The 16328-nt window shown below is 42.2% G+C and overlaps 2 protein-coding genes across 2 annotated transcripts in view; one reads left to right on the forward strand and one right to left on the reverse strand.

The window, feature by feature from the left end:
• The first annotated feature begins 624 nt into the window (after nt 1-624).
• Nucleotides 625-4910, forward strand: LOC134078856 (E3 ubiquitin/ISG15 ligase TRIM25-like). The gene is made up of 6 exons (XM_062535012.1): nt 625-1237; nt 1985-2080; nt 2284-2517; nt 2822-2972; nt 3294-3422; nt 4324-4910. The coding sequence occupies exons 1-6, from the start codon at nt 656-658 to the stop codon at nt 4419-4421; spliced, it is 1290 nt and encodes a 429-aa protein (XP_062390996.1). The 5' UTR covers nt 625-655; the 3' UTR covers nt 4422-4910.
• Nucleotides 4911-9650: 4740 nt separating this feature from the next.
• LOC134077886 (transient receptor potential cation channel subfamily M member 2-like) overlaps nt 9651-16328 on the reverse strand; it is a 40181-nt gene continuing 33503 nt past the window's right edge. Inside the window, exons 14-23 of the mRNA XM_062533526.1 lie at nt 15691-15848; nt 14714-14936; nt 14417-14535; nt 14181-14313; nt 13438-13609; nt 12857-13037; nt 11390-11571; nt 10972-11104; nt 10140-10221; nt 9651-10011 (exon numbers count right to left, since the gene is read on the reverse strand). Coding sequence (XP_062389510.1) covers nt 9916-10011; nt 10140-10221; nt 10972-11104; nt 11390-11571; nt 12857-13037; nt 13438-13609; nt 14181-14313; nt 14417-14535; nt 14714-14936; nt 15691-15848 — 1479 coding nt within the window. The 3' untranslated portion in view covers nt 9651-9915. The remainder of the gene's footprint in view (nt 10012-10139; nt 10222-10971; nt 11105-11389; nt 11572-12856; nt 13038-13437; nt 13610-14180; nt 14314-14416; nt 14536-14713; nt 14937-15690; nt 15849-16328) is intronic.

Raw genomic sequence — 16328 nt, forward strand, 5'->3', positions numbered from 1 at the left:
CTGGAATGTTGCGCTGTGCCTTTAAGAGTTGTGTCAAATTCAGGAAAAATCCTGAACACACTTAACCTGACTTTCGCCAGATCCTGTAGTTCGCTGTCTGCTTCACACAAGGATCTGGGACTTCTCGATAGGAGATGTTTATGAAGGCGGGTCCTTGTAAAACATCCTCTCATGTGATTTGATAAATCACTTGCCTGTTATCTTGAATGACGACCAGGCTTCTTCAAGCTCTTGCCAAACCCGGTCGGAAGAAGAGTAAAAACATCCTTGCCACCAATAAATGTCTTCAAGACTATTCTCTGTTAATCTTTTAAAGAATGAATACTCGATAGATTCGAAAAAAAGGGTTGAAATAGCAGAATCAATGTCAGCACAAGACTCCTCGCTGTGTGCCGCCATTGTTATTTGAATCAAACACTCGCTTCGGCGCTCCTGATTGGTTGATCATTTTTTGATCACTGGAACGAGTTTGGATTGCCCTCGAGCCCATACCCTTGTGTGGAGCTCAGCGAAATGCCTCTGGTGGAGCATGGCGGAACTACAAGGGTCTGGCGAGACTCAGGCTAGAACACACTCCCACTTCTGATAAAACGAAACCAAATTGTCCTTGCAGCCACAGCCAGCAGCACGTGTGTCTGTGTTTGAGAAGGGGAAAATGGCCAGTGCTTCAGTGTTGGATGAGTTAAGCTGTCCGATCTGTCTGGATCTATTGAAGGACCCGGTGACTGCTACCTGCGGACACAGTTTCTGTTTGAAATGCATTACAGGCTGCTGGGATCAAGAAGACCAGAAGGGTGTTTACAGCTGCCCCCAGTGCAGAGAGACCTTCACTCCAAGACCTGTTCTACGCAGAAGTACAATGCTGACTGAAGTTATAGAGAAGCTGAAGAAGACTGAACTCCGATCTACCATCACAGTTTCTTCTGATGCCGAACCAGGTGATGTGGAGTGTGATTTCTGCACCGAGAGAAAACATAAAGCCATCAAGTCGTGTCTAACCTGCCTAGTATCATATTGTGAAGCTCATATTCAGCCTCACTATGAAGTGCCTCGCTTTAGCAAGCACAAGCTGGTGAATGCCACCTCACAGCTACAGGAGAAGATCTGCTCTCAGCATGACAGGATCATTGAGGTGTTTTGTCGCACGGATCGCAAATTGATCTGTATGCTGTGTTCTATGGATGATCACAATGGACATAAAACAGTCTCAGCTGCAGCAGAACGGACTGAAAAGCAGGTTAGTGATCCTCTGTCTGTTTCATGCGCATTACGCCTTGTACTAGACTAAAATAGGACTTGCGGAGATTTAAAGTTGGCTAACACATTGTTTTTCGTTAAATAGCCTGAACGTAGAGCTGTTCGATTTTGCCCAAAAATAAAATCCCGGTTTTCTTTTCTCAAAATCTGATTTTCGATTACGATTAGGCCTAGGCTATAGTCTGGCTAGCAAGGCAGTATGGGAACACCCAGGCTACAGGCTACGATTATTTTGTGAAATGACAAAATGCAAGACATTGCTTCAAATGTGCTTTTTTTATTGAACATTTTTCAAATAATTCCCCCATTAGGAATTAAGTGCAAATCTTGCTCATATAAAACAATAGGCTATTGATAATTAATAATCTATTTTAAATTATTTATATTAAGATAAATGATTGAACTTTTGCCACAAAATTCAACACTTGCAAACATAAAACAATTATCCTAGTTAGAGTGAAAAATCGATTTTACGATTGCACATTTTTAACATTGATTTACACATAATCGTGATTACAATTTAAAATTGATTAATTGCACAGCCCATCCTGAACGGTTTACTAGATTCCTGTTCTGCAGTAGTCTACATATGAGACAATCACACCCCACCTAATACAGTCAGGTCAAAATCACATCAACAGAGCAAAAAGCTAAACGTAACTTAGCTAAAGCACTCAACAGATGTTACAATTTCTTGTGAATGATTTGAGGCTATACTTGTGTACAGATAACACTGTTGCAGATGAAGGGGGATAACCAGAAGCAACTCCAGCAGAAGGAGAAGGAGGTGGAGGAGGTCAAACAGGCTCTGAAGTCTCTGCAGGTGACTAATAATTATGGCTGCTGTTTACTCTTTCTTCCCCTTGACGTCTGTGGGGAAAGACAGATGTTCTGTGCAGAAATTATGGACATGTGCCACATCTGTCAGGGACAGTATGTTTGATGTAGGCTACCCATTATCCAGCTTTGTATTTCTGTGGCTTTGAGAATCCGATTGAACATAACCAGATATCAATCTCCAATCAGGTCTCTGCACAGGAAGCTGTTGAGGACTCTGAGAGGATCTTCACTGAGCTGATCAAGTTCATGGAGCAAAAGCGCTCTGAGGTGACCGAGTCGATCAGAGCTCAGGAGAGGGCAGAGGTGAGTCGAGCTGAAGGACTCCTGGAGCAGCTGGAGCTGGAGATTACTGAACTGAAAAGAGATGGTGCTGATATGGAGAAACTTCACCCAATAGAGGACCCCGTTGATTTCATTCAGGTAACACTAGCTCTTTGGGCAACCATGGAGACTGAAATTAGATTGGCTTGCTCAATGTTATTACAGAGCAGAACCCTTGAAGTACTGAAGTACTTGAAGTTGTTTACTCACCATAACAACATGGGTACTATTGAGAACCTCAAAAAGTCGGGGCTTCTCTCACGTCACTCTCTGTGATATACTTTTCCTACAGAATTTAGATGCACTTTATCTAACGCACCTGCTAACGCTCTTATCTCTCTATTTGTTGACATCAGAGGAAACTTCTGTATAATCTCTGATCTCTTCCTTTGTTTCCCTGTAGAGTTTCCAGTCACACTTCACCCACCCATATGTGGCTAAGGACCTTCCCAAGGTCACTTTTAAACCACAGTTCTCCTACAGTGAAGTGATGAAACCAGTGGTTCCATCTCTGAGAGACAAAACAAACGAGTTCCACTTGGCAATGCATAAAGGTATTACTACAGTGCATCCAATTGTCATGCATCACTGAACAGTAAGCTTACTTCGGCACCAACATTTGTATTTGAGTTACGGTGCCATATATCCCCTAGGCTTTTAACTATGGCAGACGTAACAACATCGTATCAACTCAAATTTGATTAATGCAAATTAATAATAATATTAATAAAAACAGTCTTACTTTAAAGCACTAGGTAAGTCTGTTCATATTATAAACAATGTCAACTAGTTAATTTAAGGCTAATAACACTTGATTAGATATGCAGGTTTTGTAATGCATTATCCACACATGACTGCCTCTGCTCCTTTTCTAGTCACAGGCTTCATGAAGGGAGACCTGGTCAAACTGAAGACTCCTGACACCATTTCAAAGTTCCTCTACGGAAAATGTGGGTACACGCACAAGTATAACATCACTGTTGGTGGCGTGGGTGTTGTATCAGGTAAGGCGCTTACATCACTTCACTGTAAAACCCAACTTGTTGTTTCAAGTTCAATATTTAGTAAAATGTAAAATATTTTTTACATATAAATTGTACAATATTTAGTTAAATGTAAAATAATTTTATGTCAAGACAACAAAGACAGTGGAGACTGAGTTAACTCAAATAAATCTTGTTATTGACGCAACTAAACCTTAGTTTGTATAACTTGATCGCTTTAGTTGATCTAACTTGATGGCTTTAGTTGATATAACTTCATAACTTCGTATGGGTGCGTATGGGGAGGGGGGGCCCATCAACCATCTCTGCCCCAGGGCCCTGTGTGCAGTTGTTCCGCCACTGCTGCAAAGGGTTAAGTAACATTTGAGCTGGAGGCAGGAACAAGGACCAAATGTACACAACCCTAGTTGTCCAGTGAAGTAAAGCCTTGTTAGTGCAGTAGGTCTGAAAGTTGTGAGTTCAATCCTCACAAGGGGCATGATGCTTTTTTATCAACTGTAGTGATGTTTTACAGTGTACGAAGTGGTGAAGTTATATAAGCTAAAGTCATCGAGTTATATCAACTAAAGGTACATTATGAAGTTACAGTATATCAACTAAAGGTACAGTATGAAGTTATATCAACTAAAGCTGTTACACAAACTAAAGTTGTGTTGTGTCAAATGTCTTTGTTGTCTTGACATAAAATTCTTTTGCAGCATGGACACATGTGTACATGTATATGTTGAAACAACAAGTTGAGTTTTACAGTGTTTACATTATAATGGATGGAAATTATTCAGTGGTGTGAAATGCAATAAGCTATATTTAATTTTCCATTAGAATGTTTGCCAAAGCACATCATTAGAAATCATAAATATTAAAATAAAGTGCAATTCCAATAACTCATTAATTCTTTCAGGTTTGCCCCGGAAAGATTCAATGACTGTTACCTTCCCTGACCACTCTGGCTGGTCGGGGAGTTCATCTAAGCTGGACCTGGTATTAGCAATACATTAAAAGTCAAAATCACTCACTTGTTTACTTACAGTAAGATGACATTTATTTTTGACCAACCACACCGAATGCTTTGCTGTTACTTTATGTAGGCTTAAATGTACCTCGTCTTACAAACCATTTATTAGAGCAATGTTGTCAAATGGCAGCAAAAATCACATCTAGTAATTATCTTTTTGTTTGCTTCCTGCACACAACATTCTTAATATTATTCTTTCAGTAGTGCATGTGAAGCTTTGCAGGTTAGGAGTAAAAGGAAACTTGAAATGTGATGTGATGGAAAATGTAATGACCGTGTTCTTTGGTCATGGAGTAAGTACAGTAGGCCCATTTAAATAAAACTTTAATTTTTCATTTTGAATTTCTTGTTATGTGACGTGTTAACAAATGCATTTCACTGTATATGTAACAGTTTTGTTATATTGAATCGTTGTTGTTTAGCAATCAAATCCGAAAATTTCAGATAACTGAGTTTTGTCACCTGAATAACTACAGTAGTTCACATCTCCTTGCTCTAGCTTTAGGAAACATTCCTAATAAATGTTCTGAATCTTGAATGTTCCCTTGTATTGGTGATTTTGTTGAACCACAGTGAGGAGTATTTATTGTAGACAGCGGATGCTGTCAGCGGTGTCCTGTCATGTTTTTAGTGAACTCATCCCTTTGACTCTTAACTGGTGGGTAGTGGTAGTGTATGGGTAGGGTCATCAGTCATCACACCACTCATCCCTAACTATATTGTGTGGCGCAGTAATACCCGCACTCTTGCACTTTCAGTTTCACTTTGGAGTGAGGATATTACTGCGCAGAGTCTTAAGTGCTCCCAATATTATTCCTCCACACAATATAGTTATCCCTTTTACCTGCTTAGAAATGCACCAGGTTTTAGCCTATTTTATAATGGTATTCCAATGACACCTTCATATTCAGATTGCATAACTGCTGACTTCCCTGATTACCCAGACTACCCTGGCTGGAAGGGGAGTTCATCTAAGCTGGAACTGGTACCAGCAATACATTAAAATGTGCAAGATCACTCATGTACTTACACAATGACATTTATTATAACAGCTGTAAAAAGCAACTTTAATCATTTTAGTTTATTTTGTGACTCTTTTGTGTTTGCTTCACATAGAGCAATCTAAATGTAAAGCCCCCCTTGGTAGGATTACCTATATTTCCCCCTCTGCTGGAGAAAGTGTGCATAATATTTCTTATTAACTGTGGGGAAAAGTAACGATAACGCACATGGAGCACACCCCTTTAATCTTACATTAGTGCATGTCAGCTTTGCAGTTTTATATGAACATTTCTTGGTCATGGAGTTGTATGTCAAGCAGGCTCATAGCCTCTTGATCAGTATACTTTGAATTATTTTCTATGTGATGTGTATTGTAAGGGAACTAATGAATTGTACAATATATGTAACTGTTTTACTAATTCCAGTTGCTATTGTTGGTGTTGGTGTTAAGTCACATATGAAGCTTTTAGATAGCTACATGTAGTTTAGATCTTATTGGTCTCGTTTTATGAAGCATTCCAAATAAAATTCCCAATTCCTAGATATTGTACTGCTGATTTTGTTGTATCTGATGATCACACAGAGGAGTAATTGTGGACAGTAGATGCCATACACTTGGTTCATCCTGTTATACCCTGTGTGTCCTTTGGCTGTTTGTTAGCAAGATAACTCAAAAAGCAATGGATGGATTTCGATGAAATTTTCAGGGAAGGTCTGACGTGACCCAGAAACAATCCAATTTTGGGAGTGATCCGTATCACCGTCCGGATTCAGGAGGTGGCTATGTTTTTCGCATAGCGGTGTAATGGCCACGTGGTACCGATCTGAATAGTTTAGGTTCAAATGTATGACAACCAAGGAAGAAGGTGGAGGTCTGCCCTGAGTGTTTTTTAGTTTGTTTGTTTGTTTGTTTGCAAGAAAACTCAAAAAGCTATGGATGGACTTGATTGAATGATATGACGAAAAGACAACACTTAGAAAGTCAAAATGGTACTTGAAGAATGTTACATGTAGCTTCACAGTTCAGCCATTGCCTTGACACTATTTTCAGTGGTTTATTATATTGAACATGTTTTCTCTGCATTAGAAAGCAGTCACATCGACTTTTATTCTGAAACAAGATGCCCTCCACAGTCATCAATATAAGCTGCTCTATAAACCCTACAGGGATCCAGGTATGTTTTAGGTCACTATACCCATATGAAAAAGAAATAGAAAAAACTTATACTGACAGCAGTTTTATATACAAAACTTGTATGATTTACTCTTGAAAGTGGCCCCTTTCTCGTTTTCCTCATACAACGTCATAGCCCTTACAGGTTTCACTGTCATACAAAAATCTATCAGGATTCAGATAAAACATGGTAAAATTGTATATTTGCATGTTTGTTAACCTGTTGATTGAATAGAGTTAATGTATTCAGAAACCATGTTGCTTCATGACTCAGTTTTCTAAGATTAATTAGGGAATTTCCAGACTTCTACAATCTCACGGTGTCTGGCTTGAGTCTAAAAAAAACCATGAAGAAACTTAAACACTCCATAATGCCATGATGAGACAAAGCCTTGCTAACTTTCCTAGTAGCTCCACAAGTGTCTGTCAGAATGAGAAATGGCTAGTGTTTCTGCCTTTTAGGATGAGTTGAGCAGTCCAGTCTGCCTGGATCTACTGAAGGCATTTGTCCCTTGAGGAAAGCTAGTAGGGAATCTACCAGTTATGTGTGTAAAAATAAGTATATTTTTGGGGGCTTTTATACCTTTAATCTGACAGGACAGTATAGAGAGACACGAAATGAATGGGAGAGAGAGTAGAGGTGGGCTACGGAAAGGACCACGGGGCGGGAATCGAACCCGGAACCCTAAACGCAAGTAAGCATAGTTTATCCACCTCATATTGTTTATCCACCTGTCAAAAGAGTTCATTCACCAATTGCAACTTTTAACATTCAAAATTTACACTGTATTGGCCCCAGCCGTGGCGCAACTGGCTGGGGCACCTGCACAGCACGCCGGCGACCCGGGTTCGATTCCCGCCCCATGGTCCTTTCCGGATCCCACCCCAGCTCTCTCTCCCACTCGCTTCCTGTCATTCTCTCTACTGTCCTGTCCAATTAAAGGCATAAAACCCCCAAAAAATAACCTTTAAAAAAAAAAAAAATGTACACTGTATTATCCACATCCACATTATGTACTCTCGTCAACACTCGAGGATCCATTTAATACCATTGGACAATATTGTCCAATATATTGTCCAATTTAAACATTGGACAATAACCTCCCCATTTATTGATACGTGGCCCCGTTTACCTGGACACTTTTAATCAGAATCGGAACACTGGCTCAATCAGAATAAAAATGACACATGAACGGTTGAATTTTAAGCGGAATAGGAGTGGTGTATCCCATTCTTATTTTCCAACTGAACAGCCATGTATGCGATCAATCAGGTTGCTTATTCCTCAAGGAAAAACAAAGCAGGAATAACTATTGCGATCAAAATGTTTTAGAGCACTGGTACGCATCTGATGGAATAGATCATACCCCATGTTAACCAATGATATGAAGTGTCTATTCCAATTAGTGCAGTCTAAAGGCCAACGCCCACCAGAAGCGTAAGCGGCGCGCCGCGCCACGAAAAAAAAAATAGAACTCCATTGTTTTCAATGGAGCATCGCCCACTGGAAACGTCTGCCGCGCAGCAGCCGCACAGAGATGGAAAACTATTCTAAAACCCTGCGCGGCAAGCCCAGACCGCCGAACACCGCTGAACGCCGCTTCTGGTGGGCGCCGGGCTTAAGTGTCATGTGAATGGGACTACTGTTCAATATCTAAAAAGTCATGAAATGTAGTAAACATATCAGGTGTGTGTGAATGGGACTACTGTTCAATATCTAAAAAGTCATGAAATGTAGTAAACATATCAGGTGTGTGTGAATGGGACTACTGTTCAATATCTAAAAAGTCATGAAATGTAGTAAACATATCAGGTGTGTGTGAATGGGACTACTGTTCAATATCTAAAAAGTCATGAAATGTAGTAAACATATCAGGTGTGTGTGAATGGGACTACTGTTCAATATCTAAAAAGTCATGAAATGTAGTAAACATATCAGGTGTGTGTGCATCTGGTGCACATGTCAAGTGTGAGGCTATAGTTTGATGAACTACTTACTTGGGCCCTTTGTTGTTGCTTGCAGCAATATTACCTTTGATTCTGGAACAATCTGCCTTGCACAAGCACTACCTTACATGACCTTAGCAAGACAGCAAGTGCTTATTCCCAAGAAACCCCATAAACCTACACAGTTGAGTTTCCATAAAAAAAAAACTTCCTTTGTCAGCGTATGTGTGTGTCCGTGTGAGTTTGCGTGAACGCAGACCTCCGCCTGTATTGTTCCTCTAACTAGGCTATATATTTAAGGACACAACGATCAAGATGCAACTCATAAATAACCAGAGGTGGAAAACTCCAGCTTCAGTGAGTAAAATCTCTTAGATATTTGATAGACACAAACGATGACAAATATTGGCCGGCTTCAGTAAACGGTTTTATTTGCTCAAAAAAAAGGTTTAGGTTTTGCTGATTGCCAGCGTTAATAACGTTTGGTTTAAATTACAAAAATGTCGACACAGACATACAGTAGGATGTGGTCTGAGGGGTGGGGTATTACAAACAAATCAACCTGAACCCATCAGTGGCGCATAGCCCCACTCCACCCTCCCCTTTAAACACAACTACCTGTGTCAACAAGCAGTCCCTACACACACACACACACACACACACACACACACTGCCCCTTACCAGCATCGTATTAAGCCACACCACATACATACAACACACTGCCCACCACCTCTGAATCATCAGTATGCCACTGCCCCACACACACAGCACACTGCTCCCCCCAACACACACACACACACACACACACACACACACACACACACACACACACACACACACACACACACTGCCCTTTACCAGCATCGTATTAAGCCACACCACATACATACAACACACTGCCCACCACCTCTGAATCATCAGTATGCCACTGCCCCACACACACAGCACACTGCTCCCCCCAACACACACACACACACACACTGCCCTTTACCAGCATCTTATTAAGCCACATACGTGCAACACACTGCCCACTCCCCCTGACAAATGCACAATTCCCCCACACACATACACTGCCCCTTAACCGTCCAACTCCTACATACATACAGTACACCACTATTACCCCCCCTTTTTTAACTGTCCCACCACCACTCCACCCAAGACATCACACATGCCTGTCCTGCTCTACTAGCACGACCCCAGGCAGTTGGGTTGGCCCCTTGAGCCGTGGATCTGCCCAAGGTTTCTTCCTGAACCGTGAGTGCGAGGCAGTGAGAAGTCCTTCTCACCAGGACCTTTACTTACTGGCTTCAGTTAATCACGTATTTGATTTAGGAGGGAGGCAGTCTAAAGCCACCTCACTCACACATGGAAGGAGGCTCCTCTTTAGATTGGTAACCTTGGGCTTTTAAGGCTTCCATGATCCATTGCAATGCTTTAGCGGACTGGGAGACCTGCAATACAAGGAACATTAAAAAAGTTGAGGGAATTCATGCTTGTGGCCGGGGCATGCATTATTTGCCCCTTTGTTCGCTTGTTTATTTATTCTAAGGAAAAGGGAAGAGAATCAACTGCTCTGAACCTGTTCCTCCAGCTGAACCAGCCGCTCTGCCGTGGTGTCCCGATGGTGCTCTCTCTCCAGCAGCTCGGACACGGAGACGACCCTGCGGAGCAAGCCACAACAACTCATCTGAGGGCCGCTGGCCGCTAAAACTACTAAGACATAAGATTGAAGAGTACACACAAAAAAGCTGTCATCAAATAGGTCCCTCTGAAATGTCTGTCAGACTTGTCACATGTTGTGAGAGAGACACACAGGTTTACAAACACACCCATACACACTTTCTCATTCTTATTTCCCTAAACTCACACACACACACACACACACACACACACACACACACACACACAAACAGACACAACCACACATAAAACAACCTGTCTGGTGTTAAATGATTCATGCCACTTGGTCAAAACATTAATCAAATATGACTGATAAGAATACATGAGTTATGCCAGAAGAATAGCACTATCTCTGCTGTCCGTGTCCAGAGAGCATTTCTCCTCTTGGTTTTGTGGGAGCATTAGGTGCTGTGTCCACCAAATGCGTTTTTTACAGCCAGAGCGCCCAAAACCTCCTCCTCTCGGCGCTTCGATAAGTGTTTATTGTTGCTAAGTTACCAAAACCAGTGACGGTTTATAACGAGAAGTGCCATTGACGAGACCGGCGCTGTTCTAAAAGTTGAACAGATTTCACCTTTGAGCGCTCTGAGCGCTGCAACAAAAAACGGTCAGCGCCGACTTTTTTTTCCGCCGAGGGCGCTCAGCGCTGTGAGCGCCGAGCTACATAGACTTAACATTGAAAATTGTCGCCGTTGGCGCAAAAAACGCGTTTGGTGGACACAGCACCTTACCGGTCAGCGATGTCCTGGATGCGATGCTCGATGCTCTCACTCTTTTTCTGGCGTTGGGTAGCCACATACTTGTCCCTCATGATGGCCTCCCATGACATCAACTCCTCCTCCTCACTTTTAGACAGCCGTTTTCCTACACAGAAACAGGCACAAGTACCGGTAAGCCTTTCTGTATACAGACAGTTGGCAATGGCTTTGGCGTAGTCCTTGATGACAGATTTATTGATTTATTGCTTAATTCACATTTGTGAAGTAGAAACAAGTGCTGAGAAATTAGCCTGATTTGCCAAAATAACAGGTTTTTTTTTTTGCTGGTTTTCTGTTTCAGCTGAAGTACATCAGTCTTCTATACTGTACGTAACTGTACATAAAAGCATCTGATTGGTTAATAAAGTTACCAGGTGAGTGTTGCACTCACTGAACTGCTTGTGCTTCTGGGGTTGGAGGCGGATGACGAAGAGCCTGAACAGGAGGAAGAGGTGGCTGAGGAGGATGAAGGGAGGGGGCAGAGCCGGGCGACTGTGGTACTCTTTAATCAGGTCGTGCCTCTGGAACTTCCAGATTTTGTCTGTGTTGTCCTGCACCTCCTGAAATGTGTAGCTGTTGTAACAGAAATAGTCAAAGCCCCATGATTGTGTGAGAGACAGGCAGCGAGATACGGAATTTACTCAAAGGTACTGTGATGTTATGTACTAGTTAATTGAACTGCATTTCCCAGAATGCAATAGTGATCAAGTGTACAAGTTACGAGATGCACAGTTTGAATGGACTTGCAGCTTAACAAACGCAGCTGTGTCAATGCATTATTTGAAGTGCACTACACAACATAACAGGTACACTACACCATATTGCAACCAAACCATTATTGCTGCCTCATTTATAGCATGTATTAGAACTATGGTAGCTATCTCACCAAAATTACTGGCACCTGTTCCGGACTCAAAACATACAACTTTTCTCTGAATAAGCAATAACAAAATATGAATATAATTCTGTGTGCCATTTCATTGTCATTGATTGTGTGTGATGCCCAGTGCTGCCAGTGCCACGTGCATCACACACTGCGTGTAGCGCACCAAAGGACAGAGGGGGCACCTACATCTAGCCATTACGTAGTTTTACCGCAAACTGCGTTTCACTATTTGTCGAGAAATGTTCACAGTGGGTCCTCTCTATCTCCACCACATAGCAGATGTAACTTTACTTACTCCATTTCATTGGGAATTCATCTTGTGCACACAAGAGAAAGAGTTCGGCTAGCGTGTCATTGTGTATCTTCTCATAATATATAATATGAGAAACGTTGAAAAGGAAATCATAAAGGCAACAAAGACGAGGCCATAGGAGTTTGCAAGGCTATCCGGTTTCCACTACTACTGTAATCATTATTTAACTCGCATTGGTGAGAGGGCCCCATTTATGAATGGCAAATGTTGACAACTCAAAATGTTACACAGTGTACCTTTTCATAACATCCATCAATACAATGTTTTAATTAAATCTCTCAAGGAAATAATATCACAAGCTTCCAACAGACAATGGCCGGGTTTCCCAAAATTGTTAAGAAGCTCTTAAGTGCTAAGAACTTCTTAGGAGCGTTGTAAGAATGTTCTAAGAACGCTCCTAAGAAGTTCTTAGGACTTAAGAGCTTCTTAACGATTTTGGGAAACCCGGCCAATATCAGAGTCTTCCAACAGACAAAGGCCGGGTTTCCCAGAATTGTTAAGAAGCTCTTAAGTGCTAAGAACTTCTTAGGAGCGTTGTAAGAATGTTCTAAGAACGCTCCTAAGAAGTTCTTAGCACTTAAGAGCTTCTTAGCGATTCTGGGAAACCCGGCCAAAGTGTGTAGTGTGTGCAGTGTGTGTGATGAGAAGAGTGAACTCACTTGAAGATGGCAATGAGGAGGTTGAGGAGCAGGATGTTGGCAAAGAGGAGGTAAACACACAGCATAATGATGGTCAGCCACTCGGGAAAGGCTGGCATTTGGTTGGTATTGAGCACAGGGCATTTTGGTAGCTTAGGGTTAGTGCCATTCACAGTGCAGGTGGACATGTCAAACTGCGCATCTAGATGGTAAGAGTACATTTTGTACATGTATCATTTTCACATTTGTAGCACATGTCCATCTGTTAAAAACTAAAAAATCTACATGTGTAGCAATTTGCTGGATGAATAATGTTGATAATGAACAGCCTAGCTACGTACAATAATTTCCTCTGCATTAGCCACATTGTGTATATACTGCAGGACAGTGTTTTATGCAAGTTACAAGAAACAAAACCATTTTAATACTCTATAAACTGTCCTTGCGTATTAATCTCATAGCTGAAGTCATTTTGCAAAATCAATGTGTAAGACACGGGTAATAGTTGGGAAACTATGGTATATGCTTTATCCATTCCTTTGCATACTCTGTTTGCAACCTTCCCCATAGCTGTGTGCTTAAATCATCTGAATATGACTCACTGTCGATATTGGTTGGGACAGTGCCGAATATGATGAGGTAGGGCTCATACACAGCTCCTCTGATGATCCAGTCCAGTCTCTCCTCGTTGTGGATCAGAATGCCCTGTTTAGCCACCCCGTAGGCCACCACCCAGATACTGAGCATAATCATGAAGAAGAACAGGTCCATCATCTGGAGAGAGGGACAAACATGAGCCATCGGCTGTCACTCAGAGATAAAGGAAAGTTAAGCCCAGTTTACACGTAGGAAAAACATATATTTTCATGCGGTTCGGCCTTTTATTTACACAAAAAAACAGATTTTATCACTGAAAATGGTTATTTTTGAAAACTCCAACTCTGGTTTTACATTTGTCTGGTGCTACATTTTAGCATCTAAGATGGTAAATGGACCTCATTTGTAGAGCGCTTTTATCGGCTTCTGCGAGTACCCAAAGCACTTTATCATGCCTCACATTCACACACCGATGACGGAGGCTGCCATGCAAAGTGTCTTGCAAGGCTCGAACCAGCAACCTTCCAGTTACAAGGCGACTCCTCTACCTCTTGAGCCACTGCCGCCCTTAGCTAAACAGGGGTAAACAGCGTTTTTGCATTGTCAGTGGCGGTTCTAGGGGGGGGGCATACAGGGGCAGCATTGTGAGGTGATGTTCCCTCATTTGTTTGAAATCTCTGGGCACCAGTTTTGCTCAATGTGTGACATCCTTGTCTATTCCATATTTTAAGCCAGTTCTGATACCCACCATCTTTTTGACAATGATGATTTTTGGGCCCAGGGTCCTACTGATGGTGAAGATGGCCATGAGTCGCAGACAGAAGATGATGAAGTCCATGCAGAGGATGACCTTTCCCACGTAAAATGCACTGCTGGTCCACCTGCAGGGGAGAGCAAAGGATTTCGGGTAGTGACAGAGATGATACCTAGTGATATTTAAAGGTAATATTGCTGAATAATAATAATCTGAGACTCAAATCCAACCTGCAGGCAAGACCAGCGATGAAGAGCAGGATGGAAGCCAAGTCTAGAATGTTCCATAAGTCATTCATATACATCCTGGCTTTCTTTCGCAACCCAAATCCATCCGGATCATCAAAAAGCTAAGGCGCACATAGCACAACGTAGATAAAATGAGATCAGTGGGACTCAGTACACAGGAAAATTAATAACTCATAGTATTGGCTGATTATATGTTTGAGTGCATGCTGACATTGTATTTACTGATAAAGAGAAGCCAGAAACAACATGAGCGAAAGAAACAACTTGCTTACGTCTTACCTGTCTGACCTCCTCAAACGTTAAAGAGATCACCCACACATAGAGCAGCCACTCCCTCCATGACGGCGTAGGCTGGAAGTCGATCATCAGCACGATGGAGAAGAGCCACAGGAACCCAGAGTAGGAGGCGATGTTCCAGAAGAACTTCACCTGTGGGGCTAAGTAGAAGCCCGTCAGCCTGGTTAGGCAGCTCAGCGGCTTCTGGCCACTGTCCTGAGGTTCCCTGGAGGAGCAGAGGTCTCTCAGTAAAGTAACAAACAAACAATCTCCAGTAGCAAGCAGCACAAAGCAAATAATTCAACTAGGTCCACTTTCAGGCTACATCTGCCTTAAAGTCAATATCAGCATGAGATTGCTATCATTATCGGAAAATCCTGACATGTCAAACTGGACGTGAACTCGAGGCAACGCAACAACAATAACAACATCATAGGCTAAATTATGCTTAAATGTGTTGACCATTACCATTTCATGGCTTCTGCTAAGAAACAAATAGTTTACCACACACATCAAACTTCTTCATTGTCAGCGGCCTATTATACATAGCCTGTGTTAGGCTACAGAGGGCTACAGAAATAAACCTCTGACAGGTCTCACAGCCTCGCGATCATGCTCATGAAAAGGCAGACTGACCGATTGAGGAGTGTTGTTAAATATACACACACCCAAAGCTGTAGGGGAAGCTCTGCAGAGACCCCTGCAAGCGTAAAACGAGAAAAACGCAAAGAAATCGCCAAACCTGTATAGTTCCTCTTTAAGTAATTAATCGTACCGGTGCAATCTGATGTGAAAATGCGTGGCTGTTATGCAAAATGTGTACAGGTTGACAGGTCTGTTTTTATTGGTCATTCATGTTTTATGTTGAATAAGTGTTCAACATCAGTATTCAATATGAATTTAATCTCAATAATGGCTGTAACAATATTTGGATGTTTTTTCATGTTTGTATGGAGAGAACACAGTCGGACAGAACTGACATTTTTGGATGGGCTTGGCCCCCTGAGGCCCGCCGATGATGCTGCCTAAAGGTTATGAAGCCAGTGTAGATGAGTGGGAAGAACAGCATGCACAGGAGTATCTTCCACGGAGCGGTGTCCACAGCCACCTTTCCAAACCAGATCTGGGTGAGATGAGCCTGAGGCAGAAACACGACCTTATGTCAGACCAGCAGGCCACAGACATCCCGGGAGACCTATTTCTTAAAGTAAGTGCATTTTCACATACAGTTCCTTTTAAAAGAACCAAACTCAGTCCACTAAAAGCGACTCAGTTCATTTTGTATTCACAATGGCCGCGTTTCCCAGATTCGTCATCTTAAAATCATCTTAGGAGCAAGCCTGACGAGCCAGACCCACATCAAGATGTAGGGTCTGGACACTCACCGTAGACAATCGGAGTGTCAGTCACCATTATGTTAAGCCCACCCACCGACTCTATACACGCTGTGATTGGCCCGCTGGTTTTTCGAGTTCTCAGCTCCCTGGCTCTATGGATCGTGCCTAGACTGCCCCGCCAGCCAAATTACATTTGCTGCCGCTAGGGGCTTCTTGATTTCTAGGCTACTTAGGAGCACTTAAGAGCTTCTTAACGAATCTGGGAAACGTTTCCATTGTGA

This window comes from Sardina pilchardus, chromosome 4 (genome assembly GCF_963854185.1).
Source record: "Sardina pilchardus chromosome 4, fSarPil1.1, whole genome shotgun sequence".
Classification (NCBI taxonomy): Eukaryota; Metazoa; Chordata; class Actinopteri; order Clupeiformes; family Clupeidae; genus Sardina; species Sardina pilchardus.

Coding starts and splice junctions, on each gene's coding strand:
- LOC134078856 (XM_062535012.1), top strand. CDS start 656: ATGGCCAGTGCTTCAGTGTTGGATGAGTTAAGCTGTCCGATCTGTCTG. Junction 2,518..2,821: donor ACCCCGTTGATTTCATTCAG/GTAACACTAGCT, acceptor GTTTCCCTGTAG/AGTTTCCAGTCACACTTCAC. Junction 3,423..4,323: donor TGGCGTGGGTGTTGTATCAG/GTAAGGCGCTTA, acceptor TAATTCTTTCAG/GTTTGCCCCGGAAAGATTCA.